Source organism: Hippichthys cyanospilos, chromosome 12 (genome assembly GCF_059441005.1).
Source record: "Hippichthys cyanospilos isolate Australia breed blue-spotted pipefish chromosome 12, RoL_Hcya_1.0, whole genome shotgun sequence".
NCBI classification, from domain to species: domain Eukaryota; kingdom Metazoa; phylum Chordata; class Actinopteri; order Syngnathiformes; family Syngnathidae; genus Hippichthys; species Hippichthys cyanospilos.
This window is the reverse complement of record NC_142380.1, coordinates 13,314,748-13,335,559: the sequence shown is the minus strand read 5'-3', so window position 1 is coordinate 13,335,559 and position 20,812 is coordinate 13,314,748. Positions and strand designations below refer to the sequence as shown.

Below are 20,812 nucleotides of genomic sequence, written 5' to 3'. Positions count from 1 at the left end.
CAGAAACCATTGAGAGCAGTAGAGCTCCAAATCAGTTGCGGACAGTCAAACAAACCTGAAGGATTAAAACAGAAGACAAAAATAACCATCCACACAGTTTGATTTTCAGCACATCAGCATGGCACATATCTCAGTTATGTTTTTTCTTAGTCTCACCTTTTTACCGAGCATATCTAAAAGTACTTCCGAAATGTGCCGCGGTCCTCGGTGCCTCTCTAACCAGGACTGGAGCACAGCACAAGGACGAACGGACACTCACGCGGCGGTGTCCAGACAACAGCTTCATCTCGCAACACAAGCCAGGCAAGGGCAAGTCTACCCCAATTACCAGCAACAGGACGTTCGTTACAATCATCGCCAAAGCAACGGCCTGCTTCAAAACAGAGGCTTTGTACAACAAACTGGACATGATGGTACAAGAAGGACCAACCCGAGGACAATCACTGCTGAGGTGTTTCATCCAGGCTGCGCGGGCGGAACTTGCCCGACCACCGTCAACCGTCAACCGACACCTGATAACAGGGATGCGTCGCAGGAATGCAAAGGGAATGAATGTAACCTGGAGCTCCAGATGCGACAGAAACCAAAACTATGTGTTGGTTGCAACACGCAAAAGGGAGAAGACGCGAGAGGGAAATCTTCACCGGTTCATGTAAGAGACAGAGCAGCGCAATTTACGGAAGAAAGGTCAGATGGCGGTGCTTGGATACAGTTGACATGTGACATGAAATCAGGTTGGTTTTACAAAGATCAAGATATTATACATTTTTTTTTGTATTGGATATTTTGACGGTAAAGAAGAGCTGGATCAAAAAATTGATCATTCATAAAGGCTACATATGTTTGTTTGCTTGAAAGTCTCAGAGTATAACAGTCAAGAGTTTACCAATATGATTGGTGGTTTTGATCTACTATGGGCAGAATGCAATCAGACTTTTACTCGATGATAACAAGGCTGTAGGCATTCTTTTGGGATAACTGTATTAGTTCAAATACTTCTTTTTTTTTCAAAAATTGTGTACAATAATTTTAAGTTGGAACTGTTGAAAACCATCAAGTGACTTGTGGGCTGTCCTGTTCTATTTTCTTTTCTTTTTTTTTTTTTTACTTTTTTTTTATTGCTTTTTTCATAATACAACTGTTCTATTTTTGTGTTGCCTGTGAATATTCTCATTCATCCAAGTCATTTCATTCTCAGGGCAGTGAATTGATCCCAAATTGAATACTGCTGTTATAGTTTGTCTTTAAGCTTCATCCGGTAATGCACACAGACTCGATAGTTCCAAATGGTGCAAAAGCAAGGAGGTTGAGGAAGAATGTGTGACCAATTTCATAAAATTGGCATTTTGTATTTTATGGGTTATCTGAGAAACTCTTCTGTTTTATTGAAGCATAGCACTGACAATGTGGTGAAAAATAGTGAAGGGACATAATAATAAAACCAAAAACTACGAATAAACAATGACTACTTAACTCATTCAATTCCAAAGACATTTTTTTCTGTGTTTTTAAAAGTCCAGACATTCAATCCCAGGGATTTATAATTTTGTCACGTTTTTATGAGTTGGCCTAACGGAGGGACTAAAAACGGTTGGTACTACTGAATGATGTGCTAAAGTAATCAATTACTTAAAGTTATTAAGCACTAAAGTGATCTGTTTCTTTAGATACTATATCTACTGAAGTAATTGATTAATTAGGGTAAGCAAGGACTAGTGTAGGAAAAATCAATTACTTTTAAAAAGCTGATGTAATAGATTTATTTAGTACTTAATCCCCAAAAGTTATCTACTTTAATACTAAATCACCTAAAGAAATCAAGTAATCAAGTAAGTAATTACACTAATAATAAATCAGTTCAAAGTAATCAATTGCCTTCATACTTACCTAAACTAATGAAATACATTAGAAATTGATTGCCAATAGAATTACTTTTTAACTTAATTTATTTAGCAACAGCCGTTTTGAGACCATTTTAGCCAAACACAATAAAATACTTGGAAGAAAAAGTATCTGGGATTGAATATGCGGATTCCTCATTAAACATCTAATAGTAATTTGGCAATGAATAAGTCAATTATAAAACATAGTGGTATTTTGTACAAAATTTAAATCAAAGCGTTTTGCAAAGCCAGTATGTACTAGTATAGACCAGATAGCATTGGTCCTATGTGATTTCTATAGGGCTAGTGGCGCAATGGATAGCGCATCTGACTACGGATCAGAAGGTTCTGGGTTCGACTCCTAGCTAGCTCAGTGTGAATTTGGTTTCAACCTATAACAAAACTGTTCAAGCTTATTTCTTCACCTGAAACGTCAATGTTGTCCATTCACACCACAGGGTCAGGCAGTACTCAGATAACATGTTCTTCATGATAAGTACTGTATGGATAACCGTGATTAGTATTTTGCATTGTGGCCGCAGGAATCCCAGTTTGAATTCAAGACTAAAGTTGTTGAATTTTCTTTATTTATTTTGTTATACTTTCATCGGGCTAGAATCTTCATCTTGTTTGTTTACTCTACTTTACTCCACTCTACTCCACAAAAGTCCAGTTTCCACCAACAAATCTACACAGTGTTGGACCTTTCATCTTTAATTTTAAATTTGAGTAGATTGGAGTAGCTAAGATCTGTAAAAACAGGATTAAAACCTCTACCCCGAAGACAGTAAAAAATGTTTTGTTTTTTTAAATCCATGATATTAGGCCTTGTCTACACATACCCGGGGTTCTTGTAAACTGGCGGTAAATGTCTCAGGTTTGTCTTATTTCCTATACATGCCCGAGCTTTTTTTTTTCCATTAAAACCAAATCTTTCAAAACCTCTGGCCATAGTCGAGATCTGCCCAATCCTCCGATTTTGCGATTGCATGCATGCAACTTTAACCGGAGATTTGCGTCATTGCGTTATTCTTTTTCTCGCCAAAGACTCAGCTACTGGTGACGTCAGAAGTAGGCTTTTCTTTCTAATTGGACACGTCAGAGGTGGACGTTATTTGAGAGAATTTGGCGACACTACTGCTGTGCTGAATTCATTTGGCAGCGAATTGTCATGGTTTAAAGCTTGTTTACCTGTAGACAAGGTCCAAGACTGCCATGATCCAGATTCAAACTGGGGTAGCTGCAACCACAACATAGAGTACTAACGATATGATCATGGCTATCCAAAAGGTCTTAGTAATTTCGAACAAATTATGGTTTCTCAGCTGCATGAGCAAAGAAGCCAACAAGGTTTCTTTGTTAAGAGAACAGTTAAGATAATAGTTAAGAGTAGAGTCTCCCAGGTAGTAGACATGGCAGTGGAGATGCAATGTTCTTTGGTGGAGCCTTATTAGTGTAGCGTATGACACAGCTATGTTTGAACATATGAAGCTTGTGGCGCAATAGATAAGACATTTGCTATGGATCGGCAGATTCAAGGTTCGACTCCTAGTTGGCTCAATACATCTTTTAGGTCTAAATTGTCAGTATTCTTCAAATTCATGCAACTATGTCAGCAAGTTTTGACTGGTATCTTAATTGATTAACCGTTATCAGCTACAACTTTGCACAGCTACTGAAAGCAGTAGACAGATGATTCGTTCACATCATGACTACCTATTGGGTAGCTGTGATCTTATATTGGTTAAAACTGTCTAATGACCTCCGCAATGGCATTTTGAATACAGGTCATGGGGTAGAATCTTTAATCCGGGCAGGTTTCTCGATGGAAACTTGGGCTTTTGTGGAGTAGCTAACATTGCGAAAACAGGGTTAAGCCCTCTGCCTCTACCCTGTCTTACTTGAATTGTCGTAGATGTCTGAGTTCACACAAAAGTCAGCAAGTTTCACTGTTGACTAAGAAACCTTGTTGACTTCTTTGCACATGCAGCTATGGAATGCAGTAGACACATAACTTGCTCAATATGACCAAGACCCATCAGATAGCCATGATCGTATAGTGGTTAGTACTCTGTGTTGTGGCCACAGCAACCCCAGTTCGAATCTGGGTCATGGCAATGATTTTTTTTTTTTTTTTTTTTAATTTTGTCCTCAGGGTAGAAGCTTTAGTCCTATTTCCACAGATAATCTACTCTATGCAACTCTATTCTAAAAATGCCCAGTTTCCATCAAGAAATCTAAACGGCCTAGACCTTTCACCTTTAGTTTTAACTTTAGGGAAGAGTTGAGTAGAATATAGTAGATTAACTGACGTCTGTGGAAACAGCACTAAAGCTTCTACGTCGCGGATCTTTGCTATCCGATAGATATTCGTCACGTCGACTTTTTATTGTCAATGAGATAGAGCCTTTAGCCCTGTTTCCACAGATGTTATCTACTCTATTCTTGGCGAGTTGAGTAGAGGCTCCCAGGTAATGGTGATGGAGAAGTAATGTTCTTTACTGCAAAACCCTATAGAGCAGAGTAGAGCATAGTAGATGGTGTAGAAGGAAACATGGTTTTAGTATCTAGACTAGTCTGCTGTGCCCAGTGATCTGAAGTGGGAAAATCATGAACATCTTTCTGTCCCTTGCTGCAGGGAGCAATGATGTTCCTTCCGATGATGCTGTCATCCTGCAGCTTCAGCTGTCCAAGGATCAAGAGAAGCTTGCTGAGGCCTTGAAGGATCAGCAAGAAGAAGTCAAAGTGATGCATCGGCTTCTCAGCGAGCAACAGGGAGAGCTCGTCCACCAGCAGAAAGAAATACTGGCGCAGCAGAAGAAAATGCATGAATACATGGAGCAAGTGAGATCACAATGGATACACATTAGACTGTTCTGTTTGCTTGTTTTGATTTTTGGGTTCTAGGTCAAGGCACAGTACAACATATTATTGGACACTATCAAGCAAATGTCCATGCAGAACCTCCAGGAGGAGCTGGACAATCACAGGGATATCTTAAGTGAGCCAAGCAGGCCACATCGAGTTCAACAGACCCTGTCTTTGCACAAGGTGGACATGGAAGCCAGTGTCATGGAGGTAAATACCTTCATTATAATAATCTGCATTCAATGTCATTGACACTCTTTTTGTAAGGACGCCTGTACCGTGATGCTCTGAGGTGCAAATTTGGACCAATGTGTTTGATGGCCAACAGGTGGGCCATTCGCTTGTAACCTGTCAGAAGTGTGACTCTGATGAATACTGTGACTTCAGCAGTGGACATCCACACTGTGAGAAATGTACCATCTGTCCTGCTGGGTTCTTCCTGGTTGCCCAGTGCTCAGTGCATGCAGACCGAATCTGTCAGGTCTGAAGTGTTTTCATTTTGGTGGTTTTGTTTGGAGTAGGATCGCTGTCAAAAAGACGTATGCGTGTTTAAAAATTCCTAAGAGTAGGACTCAAAGTTGTGTTGAGTTTGAATTGTTTTCGTATGAGTACGGCTCTAAACTGTGTTGAGTTTACGAATTTAAAACTTGCAAGTGCGAGGTATTATGAATATAACTCTCATTTGCATGACTGTGACCTGGCGAAACACCACTTCACTTCTTTGCATGAACCTCTCCTTTGGATTGGTGGATCTTATCCTTTGATTTGGTGGGTCCGATCCTTTGGATTTGAGTTGAATTTGCAAATTGAGATAACGTCACTCCAAGCTACAAGACAAAGGCTGTCGATCTGCGAGTCGTTAACGACTACGTTTTTTTGACAGCAATCTTCCTCCATAGTATTGGAAACTTTCAATAGATCAGAATGGAAAGAAAAATCCAATAGCATTTGATCATTTGAATTCAGCAGCACACAACTAAGTGTGCAATTGTGGTTGCAGGACCGAGATGAGTGCCTTGAAATGGCTGACCTTTGTCGGGATCCACATAAATGTGTAAACACACCAGGTAATGCTGATAAAGTGGCAAACAATGGGTGCATTATCATAGCAAATTCAAATTTGATACAAGATTTGTATACATGTACTGCTATTTTGAATATTTTATTAGTTGGGAAATGGTTATTAAACAATCAATCTTGTTTTTATTTATCACTGGAGGTGCACCACATATGTTTTGAATTGTGTTTGTTTTACTCCCAAATTATTCCCAGGTGGATTTAGATGTGAGGGAATGATGGAACGAGACGCCAGAACGGGCATGTGTGGCCACGACTATTTCTACAACCTGGACATGGATGAATGTCAAGCCTGCACTGAATGTGAAGGACAACCAGCAACATCACTATGCACATTTACAACAGACACTGTCTGCTCAAGGTCTTCTACTGGCGATGCCCTCTCACTTTCCTGGACTGGAGACGTGAGTCTGCCAAACGCCAAAGGCCACACGGTGACCCTTGCCTCGCCAGGTGTGCAACTTCCTATCCGGGCGGGGCACCGCACAGGCCTGGCATCGGTTGAGGACGGACGCCTGGTGATGAAGAAGCACGGGCTGGTATGGCTGGAGCAAAGTCTCTCTGTGAACTATGGCTGCCGTAGCTTTGTTCAGGTGTGTTTGCACATGAACGCCAGCGATGGCTCTGATAGTTATTACCTCAGTGGTGTCAGAATTGAGCAGCAGGAAGTGAGGTCGCCCCAATGCGTCAGTATCAGTGCAGTAGCAGAGGTTGCTCCAGGTTATGTGATCTCCACCTCCCTTTGGAGCGCAAACCACCATTGCAACCAGACCAACAGTTTGCGGCTTTATGACTCGTCAGCTGCCTCGCTGAGCCTCCTGTGGCTATCCCATGATACCGGTGCCGTCGCCATGACAGCACACGCTGCACTGTCCGCTCACTACCACACGAACCATCGGCCAATCTTTCGTATAAGCTCCACTTCGGACCATTACGTGGTGGTGCTGACTCATGACGGCCGGGGTATACGTTTTGCAGAAAGTGGTACTGTGCGCTTTGTATTTCAACAGGCGTTGTACTCCATGGGCCAGGCATGTGTAAGCGAGGGCTTTCAAATGTTGGCATACCTCAATCGTAATGGTACCGTTGTCGAGCTTTGCCGGACCTTCAAACCCGGGGTCCATTATCGTGACACGTCCATATCTCTCTCTGGGGCGGCTGAAGTTGGATCTGGAGACACAATGGCCTTTGAGGTTCTTTCTCCCGCCCAGTGCAATGTCCGTTTCTTTAGCGATGACACGGGCATCAGTGGACTCAGCTTGGTTTGGGTTCCTGCGGCGATCTCTGCTTCTATCTATGCCTCTGTAGCACAAACTGGCCTTCCCTCAGGAGCTGTCCGAAACAAGCCTCTGTTATTCTATCAGACCAGTCCGCAGGTGTCCCAAATGGGGCTGTCAGGGAAGGGCTCCTCTAAACCTAGCCAAGATTTTATCTTCAGGGAGAGTGGCACTGCCAGTATTGCTCTGGACCTTAAACTGATTCACTCATGCAGCCTGATCAAGGTGACTCTACTCAGAATCAATGTCTCAAAGAGGTCTGGAACTGGCATGGAGGAAAAGGGGACGCGTTCCACACAGCTGGCCCAACAGGTTGGGGGACAAATGCCTGATGGTAGTCAATGGGCCAGCATAAGCCTGCGGGCGTCTCTCCAGGTAAATAATGGCACAACGGTGTTCTTCACGCTTGACTGCGTACGGGGACGAGTCAACCAAGTCAACCATCATGCAGGCAGTGGAGTGTCGCTCCTCTGGGTGGCAGCATAATATCATAACATTTACCTTATTTTACCTTATGTTTTCTGCTTCAGACTGTAAGGTTAGAAAAGAAAAGAACATTTCGCTATGATTACTGTATAATATTATCCAGAAAAACACAAGCATTCTATGTGTGTCTGGTCCTTGGTGCTACAATAATAGTGAACAATTGTCCACGAAAACATTTGTGAGGTTATTCTTGATGACTCAGAATCTCTATTGAAGTATATATGAGGTATATACAAGTTATTTTTCCCTACAGCTCAGAAAATGGGTTTCTTTAACAGTGCAGACATAAAGCTATTTAGTGTGTGTATGTGTGTGTGCGTGTTAAGGATGTCAAAGTAAAAGCATTTCTTTAAAGATCAATTAATATTTTATGAATTAGATTTTTAAAATAAACTCAGTTTTATTTATTTCCTGTGGCAGCTGAATTGTGCTAACTTTGCAAGTTAGATGAGAGTCAACTAGATTTACATTTAAAAGTCGCTCAACTCATTGGAAAAATATGTTTTGTACACTTTACGAAGCCAAGTCAACAACTCTGGGCATAATCTCTCAGAGAGCACCCTGCTCAAGTTTATTGTTGAGAATCATTTGTATGAGAAGACTAATAAAATGCACCAGTCAGATTTGATAGGTTTGTTCAACAGTTATATTTTACAGGAAAATAATCATAACAGATTAAAAAAAAAATCATTACAACACTTGCAATGACATATCATATTTTGTGATGAATTTACGTTTATCCCAAAATATTACTCATATATATATATATATATATATATATATATATATATATATATATATATATATATATATATATATATATGTGTGTGTGTAAATTTAGCAAGCAGTATAAGAAATTACATTGTAACATTGTGTGGATAAACTAGCTTTTATTTAAGTAAAGAAGCTTCAGAATTTGTCCATTATTTTGGCCCCATTTCATGCTGTCAACCACCCCCACCAAAAAAAGAGTAGTTGTTGTGAACATGTGTTTTATGTTAGTCAGCATTTACTAATGTGAATATCTACTGCATGCCTTGTTTAATGGCTGTGTTCTGCTTCTTAAACAGACTCATGTGTCCTACAAAGGTTCTATGAACGTGCGAATGTCTTCAGGAAACAGCATATTATAATACGCCATGTAAAGATGTAACTATCATTTATCACAACTAAGAGGTATTACTTTTGTATTGTACAGTACATTGCTGGAAATAAAATATACTATAAATCAATTTGCTTTACCTGTCTGCCATTATTCTTGTCAGACCATTTCATGTGGTTCCCATTAGACATGAAGCAAAGAGCTCATTTTTCATCAGTCGAAATGACAAAATGATATTTCTCAACCCCCCGCTGGCCCCTTGATGAACCTCTTCATTCCCTCAGTGCTAAATTGTTTTGGCATAAAATATAGAGTTCCCAGGCTTATGAAAACCAGTTGAACATTTGTGGCGCATGCAAGTGTGAGTGTGTAGCTAACCGTATTAAAACTGTGTGAAAGCTAATTGGAATAAATTATATACAGTACTAGTTAAATCACAGGTCAGCTGTACTCAAACACATGGTCAGAAACAACAGATGTATATGAGTATATCTTGATAATCAGGAATATAGAAAAAATTATTTTATTTCAGTTGTACAGTTAAAAAAGTAAAACTCGTTCACTGGACGCTGTCAAATATCTGCTAAAATGTTAATGCTCACAGCAACTGAAAATGAACAATTCAGTTTCAGTAAAATCGCAATGAAGAAAAATTGAAATAGCATAATCATTTAAGTTTACAAAATGGCTGATGTGTGAAGTATACTATGCATTCCATTTCTGAATTGTGATTTTAATGAAACTTTTATACAATATTCAAATTAATTGAGATGTACCTGTATCTTCAAAGGGACTTCCTAGCTTGTTGATAGGATTTAAACGGCTTACCGATCGGATGCGTCGTCTACTAATCTCTCATTTTCATATACAGTACTTCCATTTAAATTTGAACCATATGGCTGCTAAGAAATGAAAGTCGAGAGTCAATCTTATTTTAAAAGAGAGTTTTTTGATATGATCATTGATGTTCTCAAATTACTGCATTTTTTTGTTAGTCATGAGCTGGTACGTTTTGGAGGATTTGCTAACATCTCAGGTGATGTTTTAACTGATTGTTTGACATTCCAAAACTTTTTAAGTGGCACCACATCATGTCTCATCTGTACAATTTCTCCTCTCACAGAGTTGAGGAGCTTTGCTTAAAGTCTTTTAGGATGACGGCTGCGTATGTGACGCTGGGTGGCGTGGATAAAATGCACTCGGAGATGGGTGAATCGAGGGAGGGGTCTGAGAAATCCCGGAAAGGTGAGGGTGGCATTAGCGCCAAGTAATCCCCTGCCACCACCTTGACTTCTTCCTCCTCTTCTTCATCTGGAAGGAGGCCTCTGTCGCACAGGTAACCCTGGAGGATCTCGGGTTCCTCCTCAAAGATTGTGTCGCTGACGTTATTGGCGAATTTATCCAGCGCTTCCTGCCGAGTAATGACGCCGCCAAGCTCGTCACCCTCGTCCTCCTCGACCACATTGTATAGCAGTGTGTCGCGATAAGTGCTAGCGAGTGGCTTGATGATGGCTGTCTGATTGGATGCCGCTGTCGGGTTGGACGCCGCCTGCTGCGTCCTGACGTGCACCGAGAGTCGCTGCCAGATGCGATTACCTTTGGGAGGATGCTGCACATCTGCCGCAGACCAGGGTATAGATTTGCTGTTAGAACTAGAACAAATAGGTAAAGAGCAGGTTAATGACAGGGATTCAACTCTATATCCCTTAAAGGAACACTAGGGATGGTCCATTTTTCACTATGTATGATTTATAGTACGGTAGTTGCTTCCAAACAATAGTAAAATAAAATTAGATTGATAAATTGTTGTTTTTTTCCTAACAAGAACAACAACCAAGTACTGGCTGGTAACACATATCTGCATAATTATAACTTGGGGCACTAATAAATTAAGCTACCGCTTTATGTCAAAACCAACGCTGATGCTGATTCAATGTAACTGTTGGAAGCAACATCAGCAGTGGAAATATGCACAGACATTGTTTAAGTAAAAATTAGCTGGCAGGAGATTCAATCAAGGCATTCACCCACTTGCCACTCTTCTTCCAGTTGAACACGTTCAGCAGACCACTGCCGGCCCGGCACGCCGCCTTGCCGTCTCCCACGTGCATGCGTACGGTGTCCGAGGTGGTGAAGGCACTGCGCACGTTGCGCTCAGGCTTAGCGATGATGACGTACATCTTGGGCGTGAACATGCAGCCCAACGCCACGGTGACGCTCAGGCTGACGCAGAAGGACGTGGTGATGGTCTTGTAGTCGGAGCCAAAGTAGATGGGTACAAAGGCCAGCCAGATGATGCAGGTGGTGTACATTGTGAAAGCCACATACTTGGCCTCGTTGAAGTTGGCGGGCACGTTACGCGTCTTGAAGGCGTAATAGGTGCAGCTGAGGATCAGCAGGCCATTGTAGCCCAATGGCGCTACCACGCCCAGGGTGCTGGTGTTGCAGACCAGCAAGACCTCACGTGTGCTGCGGTGATACAAACATTTTTTTGGTTAACAGTAATATAAAGGAAAAAAACTACAAAAAAACACCTAAATACTATTATGTAACTGAATGAAAAGTTGACAAAAATATCATGCACAGTAGTGCCTTGAGTTTGATTTATTCATCCATCGCACCCATACCCTAGAAAATCCAAATCCCAAATCAGATAAAAAAACATGGACAACAGAATGATCAATTGTCATGCTTATAATTGATCTTTTTCTTTTTATTGTTGTTGTTAATGGACCATTAAATAAGTTACTCATTATATATTTTCAAATCAGCAGATGAAGATACTGTCTGTTGAGACAGCCCAACTCACAGCACTACAGCACTAATATTACAAATTCTATGTAGAGGATAAAGAAAGTACTTTATGACTGCGAATACTGTTTCCATTTGTGTATTTTGCTAAACTGATTGCAGTTAGTTCTAGCATTAACTAGTGGACTAAAAAACTAAGCTACTATGTTGAAACAAAGTGTAATTAATTGTCCTTGGTGCATAGTTTGACAGTAAACATCAGCTGGAAGTGGGAGTGGCCTTTTTTAAGGAAGTTGACGTGCTCGTACCTCAAGTGCAGTTGGTGCAGAATAAAAGACGCCAAACTATTCTCACCTTGGGTGGGAACGTATTGGCTTGGCTGGCTCTGTGACCACCAGCGCCACCTCCAGGGCTAGTTGAGCGGCAATCAATGCCGAAGCGATGGCAACCTGCGCCCATGCGCCCATAAAGCGCGGCTTGCGGGTGCAGATCTTCTTCTTGCCTCCCGCTAGGATGCGAGCAATCCGATTGGTCTTTGTGACTAGCGCAGAGTAGCACATGGCGGGCGAGAGGCCCACAAGGAGTCTCTGTAGGTAACAGGAGGCCACGCTGGGTCGGGCCATAAGCGTGAAGGGGCACAGGTAGCCCAGGAAGATTCCCACCAAGATGATGTAGCAAAGCTCTCGGCTGGACGACTTGACGACGGGCGTGTCGCGATATAGTACGAAGGTGAGGGTCACGAAGGACGTCGCCAGGATGCCCAGACAGGAGAAGACCACTTGGATGATAGATTCCGGACTGCTCCACTCCAGGTAACGCAGCGGGATGGCCTCGCAGCCTGTAGGAAGAAAGCGCAAGCAAGCGTATCGTGATTGGTTGTCACCTGAGCCCTGAGCAATGGCAAAGGAGGGATTTTGTGTCTTGTTCCACAAACACAATATTGATCAGAATGCCGCATTTAGACTCCATTGAAGATACCATTTTAAACATTTATTTTACTTAACTTTCCCTTTAAAGGGATGTGGATTATTCTGAAGGTTTATTCGCTTCAGGTCTGTTCTTTAGCAAAATCAATTCTTTCTAATGTTTGCTGTTCTGGCCATTACTTTTGAGTCATTGCAATGTACAATAAGCCATTGACTCGGTAGTTATCATGTCTGCCTCACAGATCCTGGTTTTGAATGAGGGTTATAGTATTTTTTTTTCAGTTATCCATCCATCCCTCCATTCTTGAGCCACTTATCTCAATAGGGTCGCAGGCTTGTCGATGCCTATCCCAACTGTCTATACGCAGCAGGCGGGGGACACCCTGAACTGGTTGCCAGCCAATCGCAGGGCACAGAAGGTTAACACCATTCATGCACCCAGTCACACCTAAGAAATATTTAGTCAGTCCACTCGGGCTTAGGGAGAACATGCAAACTCTGCACAGGAAGGCTGGAGCGAGGTGGATTCGAATTCTTAAATAAATGTGTTTAAACACTGAAAGGTCATGTATAATAATTGATCACGACATAAGTGAAGGACATTTTTGCTATAGTTTTAGTTTGAATGACTGTTGCATATGTATAATATAAATCCAGTTAGTTGTCATTTTGAAAGCAGCTAATTTTTATTTTGTTTTCCATTTCGATGACCAAAATGTTTCTTCAATTATAGCTTTACGTTTTACTTATATTTTTGTTCACTATAATCGATATGGATGGACACATCATATAATTTCCAACTTGCACATTTCCAGCAACAGGACAAACAATGCCATACAAGGTCAGTACTCACGATGATCCATAAGCGTCTTGTCTTTGTAGTGCAAATAGAAGAGCATTGAAAGTGGGCCAGAGTGTCGGGAAAAGTGATTGTGCAAGTAGGTCTCAACATGATGAATGAAGGACTCTCTGGTGTCATGGGATAACATTGGAACTAGCACACATGGGAAGGAGACGATTCGCAAAATAAATAATAAAATAAATAAGAGAAGACAAAGCAATGACAGGACAGGTTTCAGTTACCGTGGTGACTTCAAACCAAAATGTCTGTGTTTTTTTAGGGTACCTGAGTCAGTTAGGATAGTAATGTCAAAGCATTTTCGTGTTTTCTGTGAAGCATGTTGTTGGGGTCAATTTCATATTTTAGCCCTTATTCACTAGTCATCAAATTTTGATGTCTTTATTATATGTACTGGTCGCCAGGCACAGCTCCGAGTTTTTGTTTTGTTTTTTTTTTCTCTGAGGACTAAAGGAGACATTGTGAAAATAATACACCAATATACTTTAGAACGATGGTTCCCAACCTTTTTTCAGGGACGTACCCCCAGTGAAATTTTTTTTTAGCCATGTACCCAGTGCAAAGCATTTTTGGTTTAAAAAAAAATGACTTAAAGCATGCAATCGGTGTCTGATTCATTAAACTTTAGAACCTATCAAAATTAATTCATATTGGTCCAAAAAAAGAATCAGCATAAAGTGTCCTCTTTTGGATCATAGGAGAGCTGTAAAAAAAAAAAAAAAAAAAAAAACATTAAAAAAAGCTTATATATTATATATTTTTCCATGAATAATGATCAACATAAAGTGTCAGACCTGTTCTCAAAAATAAATGAATAATAAATACATGTTTGTTCACAGAAAAATAGTAAACATGAAGTGTCCTCTTTTGGGATTGAAGTAGAGATCTGTTCACAAAAATAAATCATGAACTTGACAGGTAATGAGAGGTGGCACGTGACAAGTTGGGTCGAAGCAGTCTTGTATGGGGTAAAATCTGGCTTTGTAAAATAATTTCCTTTCCAACCTACCTTTCAGTTCTTGGTCTGGCCACCATCCCAGCTCACAAGCCTTGCAGGTGAACTCATCCTGGACGTATTCGTTGTCTTTGCATGGCGTGCAGATCCAGCAGCAGCTCACCTCGCCCTTCCTGATCACCTACTCCCCGACAACAATAAACCTTACCTGTTCTGAATAAGATGGTGAAATTGAGCCTCACCTTGATTTCCCCCTTGGAGCAGGGCTCACTGCATAGCGAGCGCACCGCTTCGCTGCGGTTGCTCATTATGGCGTCGTCGTCAATGCTGAGTATGCCCTCGTGCCATGAGCCCACGTTGACATAGTCGTACGTGCCGGGATGAATGCTCTGGAAATTCATGATCTCGTACCTGAACAGTGTGATAAGAGCAGTAATAAAGTAGTAATAATGCTCCTCTTCCCAATGTTATATTTAAATACAAATACAGAAGAAGAAGGTCACAACTTCTCTGTAAGCTTGAGTAATATTATAAGGGATATTTAAAGGATAAATAATATGTATCTGTGAGTGTTGTTATTTGTCAAGAGCGGGGCTCAACGGTTTTGGGTTTATTTTGTTTCAACATGTTTTTTTAAAATTTACTTGGTTTTAATTTAATATTTTTCAGTGGGTCTAGCATTGTTTTAATGATTATTTTAGATTCATTTTTAGATGTACTATTTAAGGTTTCTGATGAAAAAAAAAAAAAAAAAAACACTGGCATTTGTAACTGTCATCAAAATGCCAAAAGTAGTAAGCCAGTCTGCACGTCATACCTGCCGGGCGAGTCCCCATTTTGGTCGAAACGGACGTCCTCGCCCGAGACGCCGGCAAAAGAGGTCCTGAGCAAAAAATCCAGGAGGCGGCTACCATCCACGGGTCTCATTGCGTCACACAGGCCCACAGCTGCGGGGCACAGGCTGACGTGCATGTCATGCAAACCATGCGCCATGGCATAGATGGCGTTCACCACAAAACCCATCTTGCTATCCTGCACGTAGTTGTCCTCCAGGCGTTCGGAGCCTGTTTACAACAACAACACAAGGCGATAATTAATTCAATTAATTTAATCTTTTATTTGACTCTTTTTTTTTTTTCTTGTGGGCGTTTTGCATCTAAGTTTCTTTGTTTTTAACATATCTATACACTGTCAAAGTTAAAGCGCTATCTTCAGAGATTCATTTAAATGTTACAATGTGCTAAAAAATAAAGTCATTTCTATTTACGTATTGAGGCAGGTGAACTGTGCAATCATTGGAGCCACTCTTCAACGGTACGAAAATGTATTTATTCATTTTTTTTTTAATGTAGTTTTGCTTTAACATTTTAAATACCTGCTGGATAGCTCATTGAAAAAATAAAGCCAATGTCAAACACTGTATTAGTTGCATATTTTTGGTGTATCATCTCAGAACAACACCCCACTCAAGATAAAGTTTTATGAGATGACTGTAAGAAAATATGCATGTAATGAGTCAGAATTAGTATTGTTCAACAGTTGTATTTTATAGGAAAGAATCATATTAAAGGATTAACATAAAGCTTTTACAACAGCTGTGCTAAGTTTGCATGTTTTCCCCTTGCCTGGGTTCTTATGATCGTTTAGATGTTCCCATCAAATACTTAATTTTATTTTCTTTGCATGTTTCAAATTATTTTTCTAATATTTCTATTGTAATATTTATGATTATGCTTTGAGCCCTTGATTTCTTTGACTCTGGTCAGACTGTACAAGTGTAGCTAAAAACTTGTTGTGTACCATTTGCATTCGCAAATCCATCCATCCATTTTCTAAGGACGTTTATCCTCACTAAGGTCACTTGCTGGTGCCTATCCCAGCCTTCTCCAGGCAGTAAGGCGGTGGACACGCTGAACTGGCTGACAGCCAATTGCAGATTAGCGAATTCCTGATTTGTCGTTTACAAATAGTAACCCATGACAGTCTGTAAACACAGCAAACGCGTAATCACCTGAGCAGTTTTGGACGTAGTTCCCGTTCTCATGCGGGTGCCCGGGCAGGCGGCACTGGAAGCGATGCTGCCAAAACTCCGGGAACCAGGGGTTGCGCATGTTGGTGTTCAGATTGAGGCTCAGGAAGTAGTCATCGAACGAGGCCACCACCTCCGACTGCAACTTGACCGTGATGCCGCCCAGGGCCTCCTCCTCGTAGCCTTCCACCACCTCTATGCGGTCTGCCCAGCCGTCACTGTTAAAGACATCCTGTGGGTTAATAATGCTGTACTTATATTTATATGACACGAAATGGCTTATAAAGCTCTCAGTGTTAAATGAGGCCAAGAATAAACATATATTGAATTTGCTTAATCACTGGGCCCAAGAAATAAAAATCATGTCAACAGGATGATAGTCAGTATTGCATGTTGCTGCTGAAATATGGGGACAGTGATATGGGGACAGTGTTAAACTTTAGTCAGTGAGAGCATCTTGAAATAAAACGTACACAGGGTACATGAATGTTAACTCAAATTAGAAGGTGGAAGAACAGCAAATCTTATTTTGTCTTAAACAGTCCTGAAAAAAAACTTGTGATTCCATCCACTATACTGTGCCATGTAACGAAACATGTGATAAGAATAAAAAAAAAGACAGGTGGTGTTGAAAAAAACAAACAAATTCTGTTGAATGTATTTGCCTTTTTGTTTGTTTTTGTCACTGAAGCTATTTGAAAATGTGGGGCACAAACAGAATAAAACGATTGATGTCAACGGCTAGGGGTAGCGTCCAGTGTAGTTAGCCATCTGCTTGTCACGGTGTCTGTGCCAGAAAGCACTCCAGCTCCCTGCTAATAAACTTTTTCAATTATAATACCTACTGCATTGTTATGCATGGAGGCATCTATCTATCTATCTATCTATCTATCTATCTATGAACACAAAGTATCTTACAATTATGAATTATAATGTTGTAATTGTTTAATGTTTAAATATTTTTTTACAGTTCATCTCTATCGTTTTGGTTCATTTTCAAATCAGAAATGGAATTTGAAAAACTGTACATTTCTCAAAATTATTTGCACAAATGGTAAAACATCAACAATGGTTGATGTTGGATCATCAAACAACAACATGGTTCCTCTGCAAAAGTCATTTTCTGTCTAAAAAGGTTTAATACATTGCTAAAAAGTAAATATATATATCAAACATGGCAGCACTATGTGTACGACAAATCTGTCATTGTGTACAGATTAAAGTCTAAGTGCTTTGTCATGTTGTCAATACTGTATAAAAATAGACTGGAGGCATGTTCTGGTATAAACTGACACCCTTATATATATATGGCAGATTGATTGCAAGAGAGTGGATAAGATTCAAATATCCCTTTTTCTTTTTACAACTGTAATTTGTCAACAAACCATTTTAATGTGATATATAAAGTAAAGAAATATCAGCTCTTCATTGCACATTACGTCTTGAGATGGTATAGCATCTGATGGTACAGCAAAACATCTGATTCAAATAATAAGTATCACTTTCAAGTTTTCAAAGCTTTCAAATGACCTAATCTTGTATGTCAGGGAGAGAAACCTGGAATGCATGCGGGATACCTATAGTCGAGGACAATGCCGAAACATTTGACCCATGTATATGTGCAAAACTGAGCAAAACAAAAAAAATCACAGCTCATTTTTCAGTTATCCTCGCATAAGGCTGCAATGATGGTGCTACACATGCATGTCAATTTTCATCAGCATATTTGAGTTTGTCTATGTAGTTTTTTTTTGTTGCAGGCCATGATTGTTTGACGTCAACATGTCAAAATTTGTGCCATGTTTCAGATGGTAGGCACATTGCTACTCTAAGTGAAAAAGTCCAATTATGAGTCTATGTGCTGTCTGAAATGTGTTACAATAAGCACCAGTGCACCTCGGGCATTTCACTTGTCCCGCTCTACAAAACATTTTTAGCTTGAGTCACCTTGGCCCACAAACACACACACTTCCCAACAAATTGTCCTCTGTGGACACACACACATTTTTTTTTCAATTTCTAGTCTCTACATTTTATAATCACATAATTTTTCCATTATCAATAACCACAAATATGAACTGATGAATGTATATTTCTTCTATAGTGAAGTCTCTTTTCTTCCCCTTCGAGAATGAACAAACAAACAACTAACTAACCTGCCAATGAGAAGGAACTCTCGAGCGACACCTCTGCGCCTCATTGCCATGAGTAAGCCTCGGACTGTCATGCCCTCGCAAAAGCATACCACCACTCTGGCTTTGGGGAGTCTCTGGCGTAGTTTGCGTAGCAATCTGTCAAAATGTTTCTCGCCAGCGTTACTGTAGATTTTGTCCGAAAACGACAGGCACAGTCCTTCCTGTAAGGCCAGCTCCTTGAATACCTCCATGCCGCTTTCGCCGTAGTTCCCTAAATCGCACAAAATGTAAGGTGTTGACACACATATAAGACAAGGCACATTAATCAGAATATTTCTGATTCATTCATTAGAAACTTTTGAACTATAATCTGCAATTCGTATGTTCTTCCCATTTTTGATTTAAAAAATAACCAAGAAATTATTATTTTGTTTATCTAAATGTAATATAAAATACAGTCATCGAAAGAATAGTTTTTTTCCTGTCTCAAGTTTGATCCCATATCAGAAATACGTAAGTGAAAAATGGCAAATGTTGCACTTTTAGCACACACTATTTCCACTCACAACAAAAGAAAACAAAATTCATGTACCAACTTTTTAAAATGTCACCTCCAAAGCCATAGCTCAGATCTGGATATTTTAAGTCTAGATTCTAGAAATTGCTGAAAAAAAAAACTACACAGTTACGAGACACTTTTTGTTTTATCAATTTTAAATGGAAAAAAAGGAACCTCTATTATCTACTTGTATGTTACTTGCCTACTAACTTGCTAAAACTTTGTCTCGATAACTAAATCAGCGATTAAGAGGAACAATTACCTCAGAAGCAAATCAGTTGATCTAGTGTACATAGCTAGCTTGGAAACTAAACTAAATTTTGATTTTTCTGAAAAACAACAAGAACCACAAAAAAAAAATTAATACGAGCAATTCTTCTGGTCTAAATAGCTGCCTCTGCTTGCTTGTAATAGTTATGGAATGTTTACCTGAAAACTTAATTTGGGAATATCGGCCCGTTGGTGGCGGAGTGGCCAACAACGACGGTGAGTGCTTTCACATTTTTGACGTGTGCTTTGTGAAAGGAAGCGACAAAGTGAATAAATAAATAAATAAATAAATAAATAAATAAATAAATAAATAAATAAATAAACAAACACAGACTTAGCACTGACGACAACAGTTTTACGGGATGCCTGTCAATCCGGGGTGGTAAAGACAGTCCTTAGCCAGTGTATTTTTTCACAAGGCTTCACATCATAAAGATCTTGCCAAACGTGCGGAAGTGCTAGTGGGCGTGTGGGATATAGCGACAGTTTGCCCAGCTCTGCTATAATTGAACAAGAATCATGACCAGAGACCAAGAACCACTAAATAAAATTGATATTAACTCGCATATTATCTAGTCAACTTTCATTTCAAACCTGAAGTGTTTGCTGAGGAACTTTTATTTAAAATCTGAGGTTTCTGCCTAGGAACAAAACCCAGGAAAATTAACTAACAATTTCTGAGCGTTGCTGCAGGTAGGCTGTTAAAAATCCATTCAATCTTTAGATGTCCACACAGGACAAACAGAATGAGAGCAATTCCGTTTATGTATTTGCTAGCCTATTAGCAATTAAGCTACATTTTGAATGTCTTACAACAAATCCAGAAATGTACTTGGCATGCAGATGGATGTTGTTGGCCAGGATTACGAAAATTCTTCTTCACGAAAATTGGAAGTGGCAAAAGAGCTGCAGAGAATATGTGAGGAAAAGCCTCTTACCCTCGGTGTGGACAGCAGACACGTAGGTCCAGTTGTACCGCTTAACAATGTCCAGAAGGGCCCTGGCTTGCAGGGTGTCTGAGGGCACCACCCTGAGGAAGTACTGAAACAAGTTCTTGTCACTCAGGTCAATGCTGGTGGCTGAGTATGCGATCTGCGGGATGTTGAAGAGCTGCAGCAAGTTCTGCACCTGGATGGCCACAGAGCTGGAGCCGGGCCCGACCACACCCACTATTGGCTTCTTGACAGGTGATGTCGCCGCTTCCTCCGCCTCTGTTACGCACCACTGGCCGTCATTGTCTTCCCTGATAGAGATGAGCGAGTCACGTATGAACTCGATGCTCTGCTCCAGAGCTACGGACGAATGCCAGCACGAGTCTCGGATCTCACATCCCAGTGTGATGTTGGGCAACAAGTGTGGATCGGCATTGATGCGGTCCAGTATGTGGAACATAGCCTCCACCCGCTGGATGCCGTACTGCTCCCGCACCTCGCCGCACTGCCTGTCCACCACCTTATCGGCCGACGGCTGGTGGTGCACCGAGAAGAGGGCGCCGATGATCACGTCGCCATCCATCCGTGCCACCAGACGGGAGGCTGAGCTTGGCACCATGTACCTCTCTCGATTGGATAACACCAAAGCCTCCAGGAGGAAGACAGGCAGGCACGACGCATGCAGGAAGCTCAAGAGGCGCAT

The 20,812-nt window shown here is 40.7% G+C and overlaps 2 protein-coding genes and 1 non-coding gene across 3 annotated transcripts; 2 read left to right on the top strand and 1 right to left on the bottom strand.

The window, feature by feature from the left end:
• The first annotated feature begins 93 nt into the window (after positions 1-93).
• Positions 94-8,268, top strand: LOC148414962 (uncharacterized). The gene is made up of 6 exons (XM_088429894.1): positions 94-734; positions 4,522-4,727; positions 4,791-4,961; positions 5,080-5,232; positions 5,752-5,818; positions 6,024-8,268. The coding sequence occupies exons 1-6, from the start codon at positions 119-121 to the stop codon at positions 7,589-7,591; spliced, it is 2,781 nt and encodes a 926-aa protein (XP_088286020.1). The 5' UTR covers positions 94-118; the 3' UTR covers positions 7,592-8,268.
• Positions 2,184-2,256, top strand: trnar-acg (transfer RNA arginine (anticodon ACG)). The gene has a single exon. It is a non-coding gene; the product is annotated as a tRNA-Arg (tRNA).
• Positions 8,269-8,428: 160 nt separating the features above from the next.
• On the bottom strand, positions 8,429-20,812 carry LOC148414961 (metabotropic glutamate receptor 1-like). Its single transcript, XM_088429556.1, has 9 exons — positions 20,116-20,812; positions 18,370-18,619; positions 16,196-16,431; positions 15,002-15,248; positions 14,427-14,595; positions 14,239-14,365; positions 11,799-12,282; positions 10,725-11,162; positions 8,429-10,345 (listed from the first exon to the last, which is right to left on the bottom strand). The coding sequence occupies exons 1-9, from the start codon at positions 20,810-20,812 to the stop codon at positions 9,811-9,813; spliced, it is 3,183 nt and encodes a 1,060-aa protein (XP_088285682.1). The 3' UTR covers positions 8,429-9,810.

Coding starts and splice junctions, on each gene's coding strand:
- LOC148414961 (XM_088429556.1), bottom strand. CDS start 20,812: ATGCGCCTCTTGAGCTTCCTGCATGCGTCGTGCCTGCCTGTCTTCCTC. Junction 18,620..20,115: donor GTCTGCTGTCCACACCGAGG/GTAAGAGGCTTT, acceptor TGTGCGATTTAG/GGAACTACGGCGAAAGCGGC. Junction 15,249..16,195: donor CTACGTCCAAAACTGCTCAG/GTGATTACGCGT, acceptor TGTTGTAAACAG/GCTCCGAACGCCTGGAGGAC.
- LOC148414962 (XM_088429894.1), top strand. CDS start 119: ATGGCACATATCTCAGTTATGTTTTTTCTTAGTCTCACCTTTTTACCG. Junction 4,728..4,790: donor TGCATGAATACATGGAGCAA/GTGAGATCACAA, acceptor TTTGGGTTCTAG/GTCAAGGCACAGTACAACAT. Junction 5,819..6,023: donor TAAATGTGTAAACACACCAG/GTAATGCTGATA, acceptor AATTATTCCCAG/GTGGATTTAGATGTGAGGGA.